This window comes from Schistocerca americana, chromosome 1 (genome assembly GCF_021461395.2).
Source record: "Schistocerca americana isolate TAMUIC-IGC-003095 chromosome 1, iqSchAmer2.1, whole genome shotgun sequence".
Taxonomy (NCBI): domain Eukaryota; kingdom Metazoa; phylum Arthropoda; class Insecta; order Orthoptera; family Acrididae; genus Schistocerca; species Schistocerca americana.
In genome coordinates, this window is record NC_060119.1 from 465228045 (window position 1) to 465248420 (window position 20376).

Consider the following 20376-nt stretch of genomic DNA (forward strand, 5'->3'; position numbering starts at 1 on the left):
AAATTTTTACAAAGGTACAGACGGTGTTTAGAAAGGATAGATTGCATGCAACCGGTGGTGGAGTGTTCATCGCTGTTAGTAGTAGTTTATCCTGTAGTGAAGTAGAAGTGGATAGTTCCTGTGAATTATTATGGGTGGAGGTTACACTAAACAACCGAACTAGGTTAATAATTGGCTCCTTTTACCGACCTCCCGACTCAGCAGCATTAGTGGCAGAACAACTGAGAGAAAATTTGGAATACATTTCACATAAATTTTCTCAGCATGTTATAGTCTTGGGTGGAGATTTCAATTTACCGGATATAGATTGGGACACTCAGATGTTTAGGACGGGTGGTAGGGACAGAGCATCGAGTGACATTATACTGAGTGCACTATCCGAAAATTACCTCGAGTAATTAAACAGAGAACCGACTCGTGGAGATAACATCTTGGACCTACTGATAACAAACGGACCCGAACTTTTCGACTCTGTATGTACAGAACAGGGAATCAGTGATCATAAGGCCGTTGCAGCATCCTTGAATATGGAAGTTAATAGGAATATAAAAAAAGGGAGGAAGGTTTATCTGTTTAGCAAGAGTAATAGAAGGCAGATTTCAGACTACCTAACAGATCAAAACGAAAATTTCTGTTCCGACACTGACAATGTTGAGTGTTTATGGAAAAAGTTCAAGGCAATCGTAAAATGCGTTTTAGACAGGTACATGCCGAGTAAAACTGTGAGGGACGGGAAAAACCCACCGTGGTACAACAACAAAGTTAGGAAACTACTGCGAAAGCAAAGAGAATTCCACTCCAAGTTTAAACACAGCCAAAACCTCTCAGACAAACAGAAGCTAAGCGATGTCAAAGTTAGCGTAAGGAGGGCTATACGTGAAGCGTTCATTGAATTCGAAAGTGAAATTCTATGTACCGACTTGACAGAAAATCCTAGGAAGTTCTGGTCTTACGTTAAATCAGTAAGTGGCTCGAAACAGCATATCCAGACACTATGGGATGATGGTGGCATTGAAACAGAGGATGACACGCCTAAAGCTGAAATACTAAACACCTTTTTCCAAAGCTGTTTCACAGAGGAAGACCGCACTGCAGTTCCTTCTCTAAATCCTCGCACAAACGAAAAAATGGCTGACATCGAAATAAGTGTCCAAGGAATAGAAAAGCAACTGGAATCACTCAATAGAGGAAAGTCCACTGGACCTGACGGGATACCAATTCGATTCTACACAGAGTATGCGAAAGAACTTGCCCCCCTCCTAACAGCCGTGTACCGCAAGTCTCTAGAGGAACGGAGGGTTCCAAATGATTGGAAAAGAGCACAGATAGTCCCAGTCTTCAAGAAGGCTCGTCGAGCAGAAGCGCAAAACTATAGACCTATATCTCTTACGTCGATCTCTTGTAGAATTTTAGAACATGTTTTTTGCTTGCGTATCATGTCATTTCTGGAAACCCAGAATCTACTTTGTAGGAATCAACATGGATTCCGGAAACAGCGATCGTGTGAGACCCAACTCGCCTTATTTGTTCATGAGACCCAGAAAATATTAGATACAGGCTCCCAGGTAGATGCTATTTTTCTTGACTTCCGGAAGGCGTTCGATACAGTTCCGCACTGTCGCCTGATAAACAAAGTAAGAGCCTACGGAATATCAGAACAGCTGTGTGGCTGGATTGAAGAGTTTTTAGCAAACAGAACACAGCATGTTGTCATCAATGTAGAGACGTCTACAGACGTTAAAGTAACCTCTGGCGTGCCACAGGGGAGTGTTATGGGACCATTGCTTTTCACAATATATATAAATGACTTAGTAGATAGTGTCGGAAGTTCCATGCGGCTTTTCGCGGATGATGCTGTAGTATACAGAGAAGTTGCAGCATTAGAAAATTGTAGCGAAATGCAGGAAGATCTGCAGCGGATAGGCACTTGGTGCAGGGAGGTGGCAACTGACCCTTAACATAGACAAATGTAATGTATTGCGAATACATAGAAAGAAGGATCCTTTATTGTATGATTATATGATAGCAGAACAAACACTGGTAGCAGTTACTTCTGTAAAATATCTGGGCGTATGCGTGCGGATCGATTTGAAGTGGAATGATCATATAAAATTAATTGTTGGTAAGGTGGGTACCAGGTTGAGATTCATTGGGAGAGTGCTTAGAAAATGTAGTCCATCAACAAAGGAGGTGGCTTACAAAACACTTGTTCGACCTATACTTGAGTATTGCTCATCAGTGTGGGATCCGTACCAGATCGGTCTGACGGAGGAGATAGAGAAGATCCAAAGAAGAGCGGCGCGTTTCGTCACAGGGTTATTTGGTAACCGTGATAGCGTTACGGAGATGTTTAATAAACTCAAGTGGCAGACTCTGCAAGAGAGGCGCTCTGCATCGCGGTGTAGCTTGCTCTCCAGGTTTCGAGAGGGTGCGTTTCTGGATGAGGTATCGAATATATTGCTTCCCCCTACTTATACCTCCCGAGGAGATCACGAATGTAAAATTAGAGAGATTAGAGCGCGCACGGAGGCTTTCAGACAGTCGTTCTTCCCGCGAACCATACACGACTGGAACAGGAAAGGGAGGTAATGACAGTGGCACGTAAAGTGCCCTCCGCCACACACCGTTGGGTGGCTTGCGGAGTATCAATGTAGATGTAGATGTAGAAGACTGTCAGAAATTATTTTATTTATTGAAATTGCAATTCTGAGCAACACTCGCCTTCAGGCAACCAAATAACAGTACGTACAGTGCTTCACAAAATCTGAAGTTAGTATTATTCAAAATAATAAACATGAGGGCTGTGGACCCACTCACATCAAACTTCGAGGCCTAAGAGGGTTCTGTAAGTATTAGGATGAGACTAGTTTTGAAATGCAGGTAGAGACAATACACCAAGACGATGGATAAAACGAGCCTTAACATTTTCCTTTAGTAACAATCCAACAAGCTGCAAATAGTGACTAATTTTAACTCAAGATAGAAGATTAAACATCCTCAATTTGACAGAGTCAAGTTCGGATTTTAAATCAATTTGTCACAGCACTGTTGGTAAGACAGTTTTGCAGAAGAAATTTATAACAATGAAAATGATCAATTACTGAAATATAATATAAATAGATAGATAAAACAATCCACTCACCAAGTGGTGGTAGAACACACACACAAAAAGATATAACCTTTACAAGCTTTTGTAGCCAGTGGCTCCTCCTCCTCGTGGAAGAGTTGAAGGGGAAGGAAGAGGGGCAAAGGAAAAGCAATGGAGAGTTTTCTCATCCTGTAAGTCTTCCCCTGACGCGGAGTTCTGGATGACTTTTCTGAAATGTACCCCTTTCCCTAAACCTCTCCAGTCCTATTCCTTCACCCCTCTTCCTTCCCCTTCAACTCTTCTGCCTGAAGAAGAAATCTATGGCCGCCCTGTGTTTGGCATTGGTATATGTGGCTTATTAGAATCCTTGAGAAGTCTTTTTTTGCTTGATTATTTCTCATAACACTAAAGCATCACTGAAATTTTGTATATTGGCAAACTGTCTCAGCTACTGTATTCTCAGGAACATCAACTGAGTCTCCGTAATTTGTAATCCAGATATGCAACTTTTAGAATACAATGCAGGCACAAAAAGCTTTTACAGTAATTCAGTACTGCACTTGTCCTTCTGAGTTAGAAACTAACGCTTTAAGTACAATATCAACAATAGCATGCCGCTCTTACAAGACTGTCATATAACAGAATAATGAAAGAGTGCCCTCTAATGACAAAACAAAAATTTTAATCTGTATTCCCCTCCCCCTCCCCCCAAAAGAGTGAGAGCTCATAATTATAATCCACAGAAAACACCTTTACTGAAATGAGCAATCCCGTTAATGTTTCTTCCATTTCTAGGCTTTTGACTGATAATGGAATAAAATATTATAATCAATATATATTATATAGTAGTGTACTGAAAACCGAATGCCAATAACTCTGCAGAGAAAATAGGACTCAACCATCCATCAAATATAGTATTGAAAAGTATTTTTTTTATTGTTGAGCACAGTTCGATCTTCCTCTCCATAGCAGAGATGTAGTAAAATATACTCACCCACATTACGCAAAATTAATTCATAAGAGAAATATCCAATTCTAACTTACCAGGGTCAGTCCAGATCCAAAAGGATGGAGAAATATGTATTTATTTAGTTGTGTCTAAACTCGAATCCCTTCGCAAACTCATTATTTCCACGTAAAGCAGAGCTCACTAATATGCAGTTACACGACTGGTCTCAACAGCAGTTCTATTACGGAATTTATGTGTTTGTTTCTGCACGCCATTTTTGCTATGCAGCCTCTTGCTTTCTTATTTTTGATGACAGCTTAATACTAGATGAAACTGTAAATGTTTGTATCACTCCAAAACACCATCCCTTTATTGTGAACAGCACAGCCTCTGAATGCAGCTCAACATTCAATAATTAAAACATCACTAAAAAATACCAGATGTCTTTGTTTCTTAAAATAGTTGTCAGAGTTTATAATATATTGATACAAACTTTCAACAGAGGAGAAAAGTACGTTTTGGAGCACATTATCTCCACTCTAATTCCTTGGATATAGCAAATGATCAACAACAGATTAACTACTAAAGGTAGTTTACCACAAAAGTATCAGTACTTACTCTAAACAATTATCTGTATTACTACTTTCCTCAAACAGAAGTTCTTATTAATGAGACAATTGTTCTACAGAAAGAAAAAAAATAATATGAGAATTCATATTTTCTTAACATAGTCATCCAGAGTTAAATGAACTTCAAACAAATGTAAAATTTATTTGTAGTTATGAATCTTGTTTTTCCCCAAACCTGTTTAATCACATTCATTTCTCTACATTTCCAAGGTTGTATCACACTTCAGAAGCACCTTCAATTTAATAAATTAGCTTATGCCATATCTACATTTTAAATGAAATCCAGGTGAAAATAAGAAGGCACGTGGAAATTAATATCTCTTTCTTCCAACTTTTAATTTTTACAATAATTTTAAACAAAGTATTCAGTTTATGGTCAACAAAATAACAACACAATTAACCGCACATGAGAGCAGTCCATTCTGTCTCATGGAACCAAGTCCCAACACACTAATCTGATTCTCTCCCATTACTAACAAACCTCTGAAGTTTTCACTTTTTTCATCTTGCATTAAATATTTCAGCACTCACTCTTTACTTACACACGGTATTCACAACTGTACTTCTCACCATTTATTTTTATGTACATAATAATACAAAAACGAACTGACCTCTCTCACCGGACAGTATAGAACAGTAAAAAATCCTGACGTTTCCTCTGAAAGTTCAATGGAGGGAATTCTAAAATTCTTGGTCACAGGCTTTGTAAAAACAATGTGAGGCCCATTCCAAGTCTCATTGAACTGTTTAACAGAAATGAAGACAAGAGGCAAAAGAAGAAAAAGAATCACTACCATAAGAAATGGAATGGGCCAAGCAGTCTTCTTATGAACAATCAACAGAACCATCAGGCTTGGAAAAAATTATTTAGTCAATATACACAAATTATACAAACATACATACTTACAGATTTCATTACACAAACATTATAACAGCTCATTCAAATGTTCCATTTCACATAACACACAAAAGAGCCCAATCATGGCACACACTGTAACAGTTTATCAAGTTCTCCTAATCAAGCGCAGAACTTAAAAACAAGCAAGGGTAACAAAAATTCAAGTTTCTGAAATCCCATACCTTCACACATCCTAGAATATGAATTGTCCACTGCAAATAGATCTGAGACCTGATTACTGTACATGAATACTAAATGTATTTACACTTGCAATTAGTTGCAATGAGAGTTTTGAGTTCATGAAATTGACAGAATTTTAATTCTTCAGGATATTCCTCTATCTCTTCTCAACAAGTACATGTAGCTGAGATGGTGAAGAGACTAGGAACACATACTGTACACAGACATTAAGTACTCTGTGCCCTACTGGGCAGTTTAAACAGGTCACTGCCAGCTTTCGGGAGGGAAATTGTTCACCTCCGCCAGATCCTGTATCTGGGTGCCATTGACACTGTAAGATAACTTCATACGTAAACGCAGCATCCCCTGAAAGAGAATTGTATGACTGTGAGACAAAAAAATTATCTTTAAAGAATTAAAATCACAATTATACTCCAAGCTTTTTATCTAGGTCCATTTTAGCTAATTTTGACTGGAATTAGTATTGTTTATATTTGTGGCCATTTCAATTATGTTATTCTGTGCATACAAATAAGTATTACCCATATTGCAACTGTATATTTATATCATTTCTTATTACAGTCCGACAAACTAAACATGCTGCCAAGAAAAAAATCTCTCACAACTGAATGGGAATATTGAGAAGCCCCACAGTCCAAAACACTAAATTTTTCACAAAATTGAAAACACAATTCAAATCTCAAAACTATACTGAAATTTCATTTTCCTTCTCATTTTTCGTTAAAAGAATGTAGAGTAACGATCATCAATGGACTGTAGACAACCTCGATAAATTTTCTTGATGTTAAATTAAAATTTATACAGTAAACATGTGGGCTTTCTCAATATTTTGCAATAAATAAGTTTAAGTCATTATATTGCTAATATGGACAAAAATCAAACAGACTATGCCTATTTCCAATTATCTTTGGCATTACACTACACAGATGTTCAATCTTTGACACACGTTGGCCAGTTGCATATGCCAGAGTAGCAGATCTGGGTTATTTCTTCTTTTGGTGGGAATAGCTGCAGGTCATGTATTTTCTTCTCATTTATAGGCTCACGATCTTGATAAGCCTGACCTATAGAGCTTGATGGAATTGCAAATGGATCAGCCATCTGTAATGTTTGTTCTTCTCTTCCATCAGTGAATGGACTAACTTTTAACAATACCAAGCTTTTCATGTGAATAGCACAACCGTTTGAATTGTGTTACATGAAGTCCTGTTAGCTATTTCTTTGTGTAGCCTTCCTAGGGTTTCAACAGAAATAGCATTCTTTTGTATAACTTTGGCCACCGTTCCTTAAAACTTAGGACCTTTTCGGCTTTTGGTATTTTCACTTCAAATTTCAGCTCTGCCATGGACTCTATTATTAACATTCTTTCAGCAAATATATCCTGTATGTCTTTATAGTTTCCTTTTTATCATGCTGAAATCTCTATCATGAGGAAGGTAAGAGTGGCCCCTGATTGGAAAATAATGCATGATGAACTGAAATCTTCCCTGTGCCATAAGCATTAAACAAAATATCACCATTGAATGCTTTTTATCTTGGTGTCCACAAGAACTGGAGAACAAGTGAAGCTGTTTAACAAGTTGTCCAACATTTTCATTTATATAACCAAAAGGAAATGAATGGACTTCATTGGGCTCCTTCGTGGTATTCCTTCATGATTGAGATAAAACCTGGTACTTTCACTCCATAAGTCATGCACACTAAAGTCATTTACTGAAAGCCATCAACCAAAATGTGTCTTTTATTGGTATCTGATGCAACTGCGGTTTCTGCACAAAATCAATTGAGAGGCTTGCAGTGGTAGAATCTGTTTCAGTTTTCTCTTTAACTGCATGTAATTTTTTGAAGAATTTATTAGCATGCCTGTTGCGCAGTGATAATTGAATCGCAATTTTGAGACAATACTAAGTTTTAGGTTGGAGCTCACCTGCAATCATAACCATGTTGTTTTGGTTGCACTCTATCTGCTTTCTAATTTATGTATGCTTCATTTATTTGTTCTTGCTAATTTTATGTCTGTTTATTTCAGAAACTTCAGTGCATGTTTCCTCCTCTTCATTGTTTCCTGACATCTGTCACTAGCATCACCAGTGTCTGACATTTTAAAACCACCAATAACATAAATAAATTAAATCAAAGAGTAAGAGACAGTAAAGATTGTTCCCTCTGTTTAAAACAATGCTGACATCTTAAAAATGTTTGAGAAATCCCGTATCTTTTGGACATGTGGGTTTTCTCTTCAGTTTAAATGACAAGGGCTACATGACAACCAGAAAATGCCACAACATCTGGGGTATCTGCCAGGAGACGAGATACTGGCAGAAGTAGAGCTGTGAGGACCGGGCGTGAGTCATGCTTCGGTAGCTCAGATGGTAGAGCACTTGCCCGCAAAAGGTAAAGGTCCCGAGTTCGAGTCTCGGTTGGGCACACAGTTTGAATCTGCCAGGAAGTTTCATATCAGCGCACACTCCGCTGCAGAGTGAAAATCTCATTCTGGAAATATTTCATTAATTTTCATGTGTGCTTAAGTATAACCCATCATTCATTAACAATGAAGAGCTTGCCTGTCCTCAATTACCATTTATCATTTCTTTCTTGGAATTTATCTTATTGTAATATTAATAATTTCTGTTGATTTCATTGTGGCACATGGTTTAACAACTGGTCTGAATCAGTGGTTTATTTGGAAAGCTACTTCTTATAGATTGCAAGCATTTTTATTTAGCTGCCAGAAATGAGAGTACAAATAGGTGTTGGGTAAATTTTGACAAAAATTTGACAGACACAAGACAGAAGTATCAAACATTGCACATACTTTATCCAAAGCTTGATAATCTAGAATTAATTCAGAAATTGTATATGAAGGGTAGTTTTCAGAAACTCCACATTGTATGTTCTTAATACTTTAGAACAAGCTGTGTGCAAATAAGTGTTTGGCAAGGCAGCTAACTCTGCAAACTGGTTTTGCTGAGAAGCAAAAGCTCTGACATTTTCTCTGAGAAATATAACTTCCAACAATACTGAAAGAGCATATGAAATTGAGACACAATTATGTTCTTTAACAGTACCACAACATGCAGTGCCTAATCTGAAATGTTTGCTAAACATTGTTTAGATTTGCTGTGGACTCAAACAAACAATGTCTACATCAAGTATATTTTACCTCACTAAACCACATTAGTCACAGACAGGAGATGTAATCACAAAGAATGCAATGCTGAGATTTGTACAAGCCTTTCTTTTGACAATAAAAATACAAGTTTTAAAAAGTCGGCCATATAATGCTAGTTTACTTTCTTTGCTCAATGGGGTTGATTAAACAACAATAGTTAATGAAGCAGATGCCATCACATACTAGCAAGAGAGAGAGTAACCAGATTATTATATAATTATACACCTAATTATGCCTGAAAAATAGCTGCTAACTTTGCCAAAAATAGATTCTACATTTTCTGATTCCTATCTATAATAAAATTCAACTCTAAGTCTGGAGAGCACATTAATGGCAGTGTGCCTTGTAATGGATCTGGGAGATGTTATTTTTTTTTACCGTATTTGTCGATACCGAATTGTAAATGTTTTCTTATATTTTTTGTCAGAATTTATTATAATTTGTCTTATTATATGTTAATTTACTTCTGTTTTTGAGAGTGAAAGCATATTGATTACTATTAGTAAATGTATCGAAGAATAGCAAAGAGACTGATTACAAGTGGAAGCTTGTGTGTTGTGTAAAACATCTTTGACGTTGGAGTCGTCTTTGACTATAGTCAGTCGGCAGTGAACTCTTGGTGTGTGTTGATGGTAGAACGAAGTGAAGGTCGCCGTCATAAATAATTTTGAATTATGTTACTGTTTTTTTTGTATTAACTATAAAAAAGAGATTTACATTTGAAGAAATGGTATTTGAAAACACCAAAATGAGGCAAACACGTTGAACCACGTCTTTTCTGCAGCCGACAAAGATGCATTGTGGAATCATACAGACAACTGAAGCCAAGACTAATATCGCCTTGCAAACGCCTAATGGAAAAGGTACTGTCACGAAATATGGCAAATTTAAGTAAATAAAAAATAGTGACCATATTTTCAACTTGTGTCTTAGCCGGGATGCCATATTTCAACTGGGGGCTCAGCCGGGATGACATATTTCAACTGGGAACTGTAGCCGGGATATTGTGTTCACGTGATCTTCAACAGTGCTACGAGGAAGAAAATTTTTGTGTGTTAATACCAGTTTTTTCAGAATGTGTGTTACAGTATTTGTGTTCATCGGGAAGTAAAAGTTTTGGAGAAGAAATGTTTCGGCAAAAAATATAATTTTTGACAGAAGAAAATACTTCAAGAATTTTGGTCAACAATCACATGGATGGAAAACGTGGATTTGCAACAGTAGAAGAGTGTTCCAGATAAGTCTCGAAACCCTCGTATTTTGTTAAAACAATATTTTTATCTTGTTTTGTATTGTTGTGTATAAATTTTTGTTCTTCACAATGACTTATGAGATTTTCGAGAGTATTGTGCCTAAAGTAGAAAGTAGTAATTTAATAGACTTCGAACATCAGGACAGGTAAAATGAAACAGAAAGAACCGATCAATTTGATTTAAAAAGTTTTCTTGTAAATTTCACGAAAGAAATTAAACAATCAGTTGACGACAATAAGACTTACTGGGATGAAAAAATTGATAGCATTTTGTTGCAAGTCCAAGCAGTCAATACCCAAGTGGGTGATCTTTCGAACAGAGTTGGCAGTGTTGAGGAAAAAATTGAATCTGTGGAAGCAAAAGTACATGAAATTGATGCTAAATTGAGCGGTGAAATTAATACTGTAAAAAATGAGTTACTGGTAGATAGGGAAAGAAATTTAATTGATTTTAATGAGATAAAAGGGGAAATTAAAAATTTGGATGAGAACACAAAAGTTTTAGTAAAAAATGTACAACAAGAAACTGACAATCGTTTGGTTACTCTAGAAAAAAAAAATAGAGTGCAATGATTTAGAAAACAAAAAATCTGTCAAAGAACTTGGCGAAAAAATTGAAAGTTTTGACATTGAATTTCAAAGCAAAAATCACAATGTCAACACATGCAATCTTGTATCTAATATTCCAGTGAAGCACTTTTCGGTAGATGGACCCTTACATCCCGTTGATTTTATACAGTATTGTAAGGATTGTTTTCTACCTCACTCACCAGATGAAATGAAAATTAAATTTGCAAAAAAAATTCTTGGAAGGGGAAGCTTTGACTTGGGCAAACCAGATTGTAACTTTGGGGATGACCTTTTCAGAATTTGAATCAAAATTTCTGGAAAAATTTTGGGATGATCTTAAACAAACTAGAATCAAAAGTGAATTTTTGAATGGGAGAAACTATTGAGAATCAGATGGGAGCATGAAACAATTTTGCAAAAGTGAACTTCAAAAACTTATTCGTTTAACAAAACCTTTGGATGACTTGATCAAAATTGATACCTTAAAGAGAAGATTGCCATCAGCAATGCAGTTGAGTTTAGTTCATTGTCCTGATAGTAATGTAGAGCAGTTTCTCAATTATACTGAAAAGTTGGATAGGGTAACAACAAGAACACACCGTGGGTTTACTCAGAAAGGTAATGGTCAAAATTGGGGAAATGACAACTTTCAAAAAGGGAACAAAACAATTATCATGGTGTCAGTCAAAATTCAGGGGGATATAACAATTTTCAAAAGAAGGACCATAATTTTTATCCAAAACAAGAACAACATTTTTGCGGGAATAATAAACAAAATTAGAGAACACTTTAGGGATCAAAATCGCAGAAATTTTGCTAGAGATCAGTACAACAAAAACTACCAACAATCAGGTAATGTTTGGCATAGGAATGGGAACAGAAATGTTGATCAGAGACATTGGCAGAACCACAATCAGCAGTTCAAACAGGAACCGGAAATAAAAAACGAGTAGACGCCCCCTTGAAGGTCCGCAAGGTTGAGGCAGAAGGTAAGCATGATGAAAGGACCAATGGATGTGACTATCATAACCCTAAACATGGCAGTTCCAAACCTAAGCTATCACATGAGGTCATTAGTTGTTACTTATTGAAGAAATTTCAAGAGGAAAATAATGATATTGATAAAGATAAAATTTTCAGTACACAAGAACGTACAGTAGATAAAAGTAATTGTGATTCATTTCATTTAACAGAGTTTTACACTTGGGCAGAAAAGAACAACACTTTGTCAGATGATGTAATTTGTAGTAGCTCAGAGACGTGTGTGAATGAAAGAGAGAATGCATGGTGTGAGAATGAAAATATTGGCGAAAGGGATCTGGTAACTTTAGAAAGGGGAAATAATATTTTGGGGGGTAATTTGAATGTGTATGACCTGAATATGTGTAATGATAATGATGTTGATGATAAAGTTGATAATGATGGTAATGGTATTGATGATGATGTTGAGGAAAGGTATTTCATTAGTTTAAATAGGGAGTTGGGTATACACATGGTTAAAAATGGATTAAATAGTGAGAATATTATAGAAATTCCCAGGGATGTTACCAGGATGAATAAGGCTCACAAGCTGGGTGTATGTGAAAGTGTGAATTTTGATGTTGTTGGTAAAGAATCTGACTACACAAATAATGATGACACATGTATAACTTCTAGCCTAAGTGAAACTTTTACAGATACTAATGACACACACACATTTCTTATGAATCTATGGCTGAACAGTGAAACTATTTCTTTTGACAAGAACTTTAGAAAGATGCTTATTAATGTATGTGAAACTGTATGTCCTGAGTGGTGGAAAAAGATGAGATATTTTATTTTTGAAAAGCTGAAGGATAAGTACTTCAATAGTATACAATGTGATTTGGATGAAAATTCTTGGCTATTTGAGATAATAGAGAGTACTAATGACAATTTTGTATCTTGTGCAAATTTTATAACTGTGACAAATAAGACATGCAATGATATACCATATGATTCTGATAAGTATAGGTTCGGGGAAATTGAAAGCGATTTATTATATGAGGATACAGGTTCTGAGAAAAGTGATCAATTTTGCTGTCCTTATATAAAAGTTCAAATTCGGCCATGGATTGGTAAATGTTTAATTGATACAGGAAGTGAGGTCTCGGGAATATCTGAAAGGTTAAGCAAGAAATTGAAAGTGGGGAAAGATTATGTTGAAATGCCAGTTGTTGGGGCAAAGATAAAAGGTGCTACTGGGAAGAGCAGTAAATTGGTAACAATCCAGGCTTTAGTGACATTTTTAATTGAAGGCAAGTTGTTCACACATGGATGTTTTGTAATTCAGGAATTTAATGGGGATTTTCTTTTGGGTATGAATTGGATAGTAAAAGTAAATACAGCATTTGATTGGGTTGGAAGAAAACTTTTGATAGAAACTAGTGAAAGGGAATACATTCAGACAAATTTTGTGAACACACTTGGTGATCAGAGTAATGGAAATTTTGACAGTATCAATTTACTAAAAGAAAATAGATTGGAGAATATTGAAACTCATAGATTTGATACTGATGAAGTAGAATTTGGGAATTTAGTAAATTTGAAAATTTCAGAAACACAAAATTTATTTGGGGAGAAAAACAACAGTTAGAAAATCTGCTGTGGGAATACAGTGATGTTTTCAGTGACATACCTGGTACGGTAAAGGGTTATCAGTGTGAGCTTCAGGTAAAACCTCATGAACCATTTTTCATAAAACCATACAGTATTGCAATATCAAAAAGATCTGCTGTTGAGAAAGAGCTGAAAAAGATGGAAGGGTGTAATATAATAGAAAGGAGTATCAGTGCATATAATAATCCTCTAGTAGTAGTTTCGAAAAAAGATGGTGGAGTAAGATTGGTTTTGGACTCTAGACACTTAAACAAAATTTTGTTCAGACAGACAGACCATCCCGAAAATATTGATGAGTTACTCTATAAATTTACAGATATAAAATATACGTCAAGTTTGGATCTAACTTCGGGTTTTCATCAGGTACCACTTTCGGTTAATTCTAGGAAATATACTGCTTTCTTGTACAATGGTAAGAGTTACCAATATTGTGTTGTGCCATTTGGGTTAACTTCTTCTGTTTCCGAATTTATAAGAGCTTTGGATCATGTACTGGGGCAAGAACTTGCGTCTAGACTGATAATTTATGTAGATGACATTTTGGTTACAAGGAAAAATTGGGAGGAACATTTTTCGATTTTGAAGTCAGTTTGTGAAAAACTTAGAAAAGGGGGGATGACATTGAAATTAGAGAAATGTAAATTTGCAGTTTCTGAATTAAAATTTTTGGGTCATGTTGTCACAGACAAGGGAATTTTGGCAGATCCAGAAAAAATTAAAGCAATTTCAGAAATTCCTATTCCTAAGACTAAAAAACAATTAAAGTCGTTCTTTGGTTTATGCGGTTATTACCGAAAACATATAAGTGATCAGAGTCTGAATGCACCATGTTTAAGTCAATTACTTAAGAAAAACACTGTTTGGGTTTGGGATAAAAGTTGTCAGGAAGAGTTGATAAAATTAAGCAAGAGTTGAGGAAGCAACACTGATTACACAGACCTGATTTTAATTTACCATTTTGTTTGAACACTGATAGCAGTAATTATGGGCTTGGAGCAGAGTTATTTCAAGAAAGAGTAGAGAATGGAGTTAAGATACATTGTACCATAGCATTTGCAAGCAGAAAGTTGCTCAAGCATGAAAAAAATTATACAGTCACAGAGAAGGAACTTTTGGCAATTCATTGGGCTTTTACAAAATTTAGAATTTACCTTATTGGACATAAAACCATAGTATTTTCGGATCACAAAGCTTTGAGTTACTTACAAGAGTGCAAATTATACCACAGTAGATTGACCAGATGGGCAATATTTCTGCAACAGTTTGACTTTGAAATCAAACACATTAAAGGTTCTGAGAATGTAGTAGCCGATTCACTTTCAAGGTTACCAATTGGGGGAGAAAAGGAGATTTTTGAACAAGAGGAGGAAAAGCAATTTAAAATTAGATACTTGAAAGGGGTGGAAAATGAGAAAACAATTAGAGCTATGTGTAACAAAATTAGAAAAAAATCAAAATTTGGATCAGAGTTGGAAATTAATCAAAGAATGTTTAGGCAAGAAGGGGTATGAGAAACTTGATAAATTTTACAAATTACATAAGGGGATTTTATTTCGGAGAACAGATGTAGATTCTGATAATTGGAAACTGTGTTGGCCAGAGGCAGATGCTGATCATTTACATACATGAAAGTTTTGGTCATTGTGGGATACAGAAGTGCATTCAAAAGATACAAGAAAATGTTTATTTTTACAATATTGGAAAGAAGGTAAGAAAAGAATTGGCAACCTGTGACAAATGTCAGAGAGTTAAAGTGAGCAATCAAAGATGTGGTGGAGAGATGCAAAACATTATTCCAGAAAAACCTTTAGATCTTATCGCAGTGGACTTATATGGAATGTTACCAAAGAGTAAAGGTGGTCACTGTTACATATTTGTTATGGTAGATGTATTTTCAAAATTAATTAAACTATATCCAGTGAAAAAAGCTACTAGCCATGAAATTATAATAAAAATTGAAAGAGATTATTTCACACAGGTGGGTAAACCAAAAGCTATATTATCAGATAATGGTTTACAGTTCACCTCTAAAATTTGGAAAAGGTTTATTGAAAGATCAAAATTGAAGCATATACTTATATCTGTTCATTCTCCGTCCACCAATCCTGCAGAAAGATATATGAGGGAAATTGGGAGACTTTGTAGAACCTATTGTAGCCATAAACATCCAACTTGGTTTGAGCACATTCGAAATTTTGAAGATATTATGAATAGCCTACAACATAGTTCCACAGGATTTTCACCGTATGAGATCATGTTTAATATTAGACCTCCAAATCTTATATCAGAACTTACTGAATTTCCTAAATGTACACCTTTAACTATGCAAGAGAGAGAAGATATTGTCAGGGAAACTATGAGGAAACAAGGGGAAAAGAGGAATAAAAGACATAACAATAGGGTAAAATTAACCACTTTCAAAATTGGTGATCTTGTTCTGGTCAAATCTCATGAAAAATCAAAAATGTTAACTTCAGAAATTAAAAAATTCTTTGATATCTATATTGGGCCTTTTGAAGTCATAGAAAATCCACACCCTAATGCTTATCGTTTGGTGTATCCTAAGTCAAAGAAATTATTTGGTCTCAGGAATGTTGTCTCTTTAAAACTGTATAAACAGAAATCATAATTTCAAAATTTAAATAACCTATTATCATCTAAAACAAAAGTCCTCCACTGGAATATGCTTGTTAGAACAAAACTACCTGTACAACCAAGTATGTATAGTTGCATGTATAAATTAATAATTTGAAGTCACATGTTAATTGAAACTGATGAAAAAACACTGTTGTAACAAAAAATGAGAGAAAGATTTATTTTTACTTTTTTACAAAAAAAAGTCTCCCTAGGGAACATTTCTGAATTTTTCTAATTTTTGGAAGCTAAGTCTTCCCTGTGGGTGAAGGCATGCATGTGAGGACATGCATGCAAAGGTATAAGTTTCAAAACCAATTTTAGATAAAGCCTCATGATATATGAGCAGTTTATTGTTGTTTATACTGATGTTGTGGGGAGCAAAAGTACTCTTCACAAGAATGTGACTTGTAGTAATATTGTAGTAGAGAGGCAAGTGTACATAAATAATTGCAGAAAATTTAGATAATACTGATGTATCTTTAGCTGTACTAAAAGAAGAAAATCATAAGGGGGGGGGGGGGGGGGGGGGACCATGAGTAAAAAACATTTTAAAAAGAAAATCGTAAACAAAAAATATACAAAAGAAAAAAAACATGAGTAAAAAAAAAATAAAAAATCAAAGTAATATATATATATATATATATATATATATATATATACATACATACATATATATAAGGCAAATATATATAAAAAAAACACTACACTATATATGTCCAGTATCATTTTTACTGTTACAATATGTAAGCATAATGAAATTAACATTAATATGAAAAAAAATTAAATCTTATTGTAGGAAATGAGTTTTACCTTCCTATTATTTTCAATCTGTATGCTGTATGTTAGAATATTTTTCATGTGTGTTTTATACCATATATATTTGTCATGTCAAATAATTTCTTTACTTGAATTTTTTGTGTATGGGATTGATGGGAAAGTATCATTGCAACAACAGCCAGTAACAAGTCCACAGATTCAAAGAGTCCAAATTTGGAAGAGGTTATCAGACTGCATCATTGATGTACTAATTACATCAGAGTGGAATACACAAGATCAGTTCCAAAGAGTGGATGGCTCATACAGCATAGGGAAAATATACATCATTGTGCACTCAACTTAAGAACACTATGCAAAGTGGAAGCTGCAGAAAACAGACTCCACCTTTGTGCATCACTGTCTGCAAACCAGACACAGTTGTACACTAGATGTAGAAATATTGCACTCTGGGCACAATGGGCAGAAACTATCACTGCTAGAAATACTGCAGAACAAGACACAGTGAAAGGACTATCCTGAACAACTACTGAATGAGCAGAGAGTTATCAGCTGCTCTCCACTTCTTGATACTACTAAACATTACTCATTAGAATTTTATTAAGCCGATGTGCCAATTGTTTGTTTATTTTAGTATCCTATGATTATGACTGTATTATCTAGTATGTTTAGTATCAACAATTAATTTCTTTGATGACTGTCAACTGTCTGCTGTTTCATTTGTACTACTACAGCCAACACCACCTTTGGCAGCATTACTAAAAAATTGTTGTAGAAAAAAAGTGGTGCATTACTTTCTGGGTAACCCTTATAACCTTCGATCATATGCAAAATGATGACAGTGTGTAATATGGCTTCAGCTGACTTCCCAGTGTGGCAGGAATGTTTCAAGAAAATTAAACCAAATTTATTTCTCAAATTACTAAAGAAAGTTGTAACTTCTGGTCTGTATTGAGAATATTGTGTGTTATAATATACGAGGGTATTTCGGAAAGTAAAGATACACCGTACGCCAGAGGAACAGAAGAGTTTTGGCGAGCAAGTTGGCAACTCTGGTGTTAACCTTGAACCGTTAGCTTTCTCCTCGCGGTCGTTCAGCAGTTGAACATTGCTTCTGGTTGGAGTAGGTCGTGTTTAAAATAGCAGCGCCGATTCAGAATCCCGCCAAATGCGAAGTGCGCTCCGTCATACGTTTTCTTCATGCAAAAGGTCAGCGACCAGCGGATATTCACAAAGAAATTGTTTCTGTTTATGGGAACATTATGAATCGACAAAAGTAACAAAATGGTGTCGTCATTTCTCTGGAGGTAGGACTGATGTTCATGACAAACAAAGAACAGGTCGGCCATTATACTAATAACCCTGAACAGAAGAAAATTCAAATGGCTCTGAGCACTATGGGACTTAACATCTATGTTCATCAGTCCCCTAGAACTTAGAACTACTTAAACCTAACTAACCTAAGGACAGCACACAACACCCAGCCATCACGAGGCAGAGAAAATCCCTGACCCCGCCGGGAATCGAACCCGGGAACCCGGGCGAGGGAAGCGAGAACGCTACCGCACGACCACAAGATGCGGGCCTGAACAGAAGACAGGAAAGTAAGTAATTACTGAAGCAAGTGTGTTTTTTATTCATTGCCTTCACTTAATTTCTCTTTTTTATGTCAGCAAGACTTTCAGCTTTCTTTGAATACCCAATGAATGCCTTGGTACTTCTATATGTACTTACCAAACACTGCTACTGAACCACAGCATGTATCCCATCTCTCAGCATCTTTTTATCATAGACTACAAAAAAGGTTGTATAATATAAAAACCAGAATTTAAATATGGCAGCTGTGGTAGAAGATGGAAATGGGCGCAACCTTGACAGGACGTTGGTGGGGATGGCTAGTATAGCATTGCGGTACTGCAGTTAGCATGGCATGACTGCTCAAGTCAGGCTACCACATGGGAGCAAGAGGTATACAGTTCTGTTGCACAGTGCATAATAATCATTTTGCTTACAAAGGAAGACACAAAAGTTGGGAAGTTTTGTGGAGACTTCATGCACTATTTGGGGAAGAAACCCTTTCAAAGACACTTGTGGCAAGATGGGTATCTGTTGGAAAACAAACCCAACCAAAGACAACCATAGACAAGCATCACATCAGACAACATCTGTGCCATACAGGACCTAACTGCAGAAGATCAACACATAGACCTTTCCAAAACTGCTTCAATGGTAGGAATAAAAGTGCTCAAGCCATCATCACTGATGAACTCAATTACTGGAAATTGTCTGCTAAGCCTTTTGCTGTTTCAACAAAGGAAAAAATGGAGGAAATTTATTGGGCAACTCTGGAACGTTCTCCTCACACACCTTATTCATCACCCTGTGACTACCAAATGTTTGGATCACTAAAAGATTTTTGAGACTGCCAGTTTGATGACAATATAGCAATAGAGGTGTTCAGGTTCATGAGGCTGTGCACACATCTATCTTCTTTCTTTGAAGACTGAATCAAAAAGTCTAATTTAATGGGGAAATTGTGTAATAAAGTCAGGAGGCAAAATATAAAAATGAGGTGGCAGTATTTTTGTTTTAGCTGGTTCAATCAAGTTTACAAAAGAACTGTTCTGGTTTGTATTTGATCTCCCCATTAAATATTCCCAGCCATACTTCTGTATTTGTGTCACAGAGTTATCGTATCAACCTCCATATCATCTTCCACAGAGCTGACTGTCCGCTGCTGGTCATTTTGGTAATAAGTAATGTGATGTTTCTTCTTGAACTTTGTAAGCAACAATATTTTTTTCCTCTTCTGTAATTTTTCTTTCAATACCCATATACACTGATGATCTCAGATCCAATGATTCCTCCCTCTAAGTACACTGGAGCTGGGCTTACTTTAAATATTAACCCATCTGTACTGTTGTTAGCCAAAGATAATAGCCTCTCAATGGCCCCTCTCCCCACCATATTTTGAACGATACCTCTAAAACGTGCACTCTGCACTTTTAGAAAGAATATTGTGACACTCTATACTTCTATCCCCCTCTCCCCCTAACTGTGAAAATCTGTACCTTCCTTTTACTTTGGGTTCCTGCTGACCAACTCTACTTGTTTTTCAACCTCATAAATAATCTTCAGCACCATCTGCATCTCCTCTCCTTCTCCAGTTACGTGTATGGAAACAGTGGCTGCATAATTTCAGGCTTTTCTAATCTGCAAACTCCTTTGCCCATTCCCTCTTATTCCAAACAGAACCACTGCATGTTCTAACAACAGCGTCCGATTTTTGTGTGAGAATTATTTTTTGAAAAATAACTTTAGCTCTAATATATGAATGATGGGATGAATTACCCTGTTGGGATTTGTAATCCTTAGCACCTGCGTCACCTGTCCAGCAGGTGGCAGGACGGTTCCCGATGGAGAAAGCATTTGCAACTGGAATGTCTGAAAATCAATGTGTAGGAAAAAAAGTTAGAATTGTACCCATTTGATTAGTTTTGTAAGAACAATAAATCCGTATTGGAATTAGTAACTATTTCAATTCATCTGTCATTCTGATTAAATGTAAT

General features: G+C 36.0%; 1 protein-coding gene across 4 annotated transcripts in view; it reads right to left on the reverse strand.

Annotated features, from left to right (window-relative positions):
- Positions 1–4973: 4973 nt before the first annotated feature.
- Positions 4974–20376, reverse strand: part of LOC124603490 (AP-1 complex subunit gamma-1) — a 184668-nt gene continuing 169265 nt past the window's right edge. For all 4 annotated transcript variants that reach the window (XM_047136400.1, XM_047136399.1, XM_047136402.1 and 1 more), the window contains 2 exons: positions 20159–20251; positions 4974–6110 (listed from right to left, as the gene is read on the reverse strand). In XM_047136400.1, the coding sequence (XP_046992356.1) occupies positions 6009–6110; positions 20159–20251 (195 nt within the window). In that variant the 3' untranslated portion in view covers positions 4974–6008. The remainder of the gene's footprint in view (positions 6111–20158; positions 20252–20376) is intronic.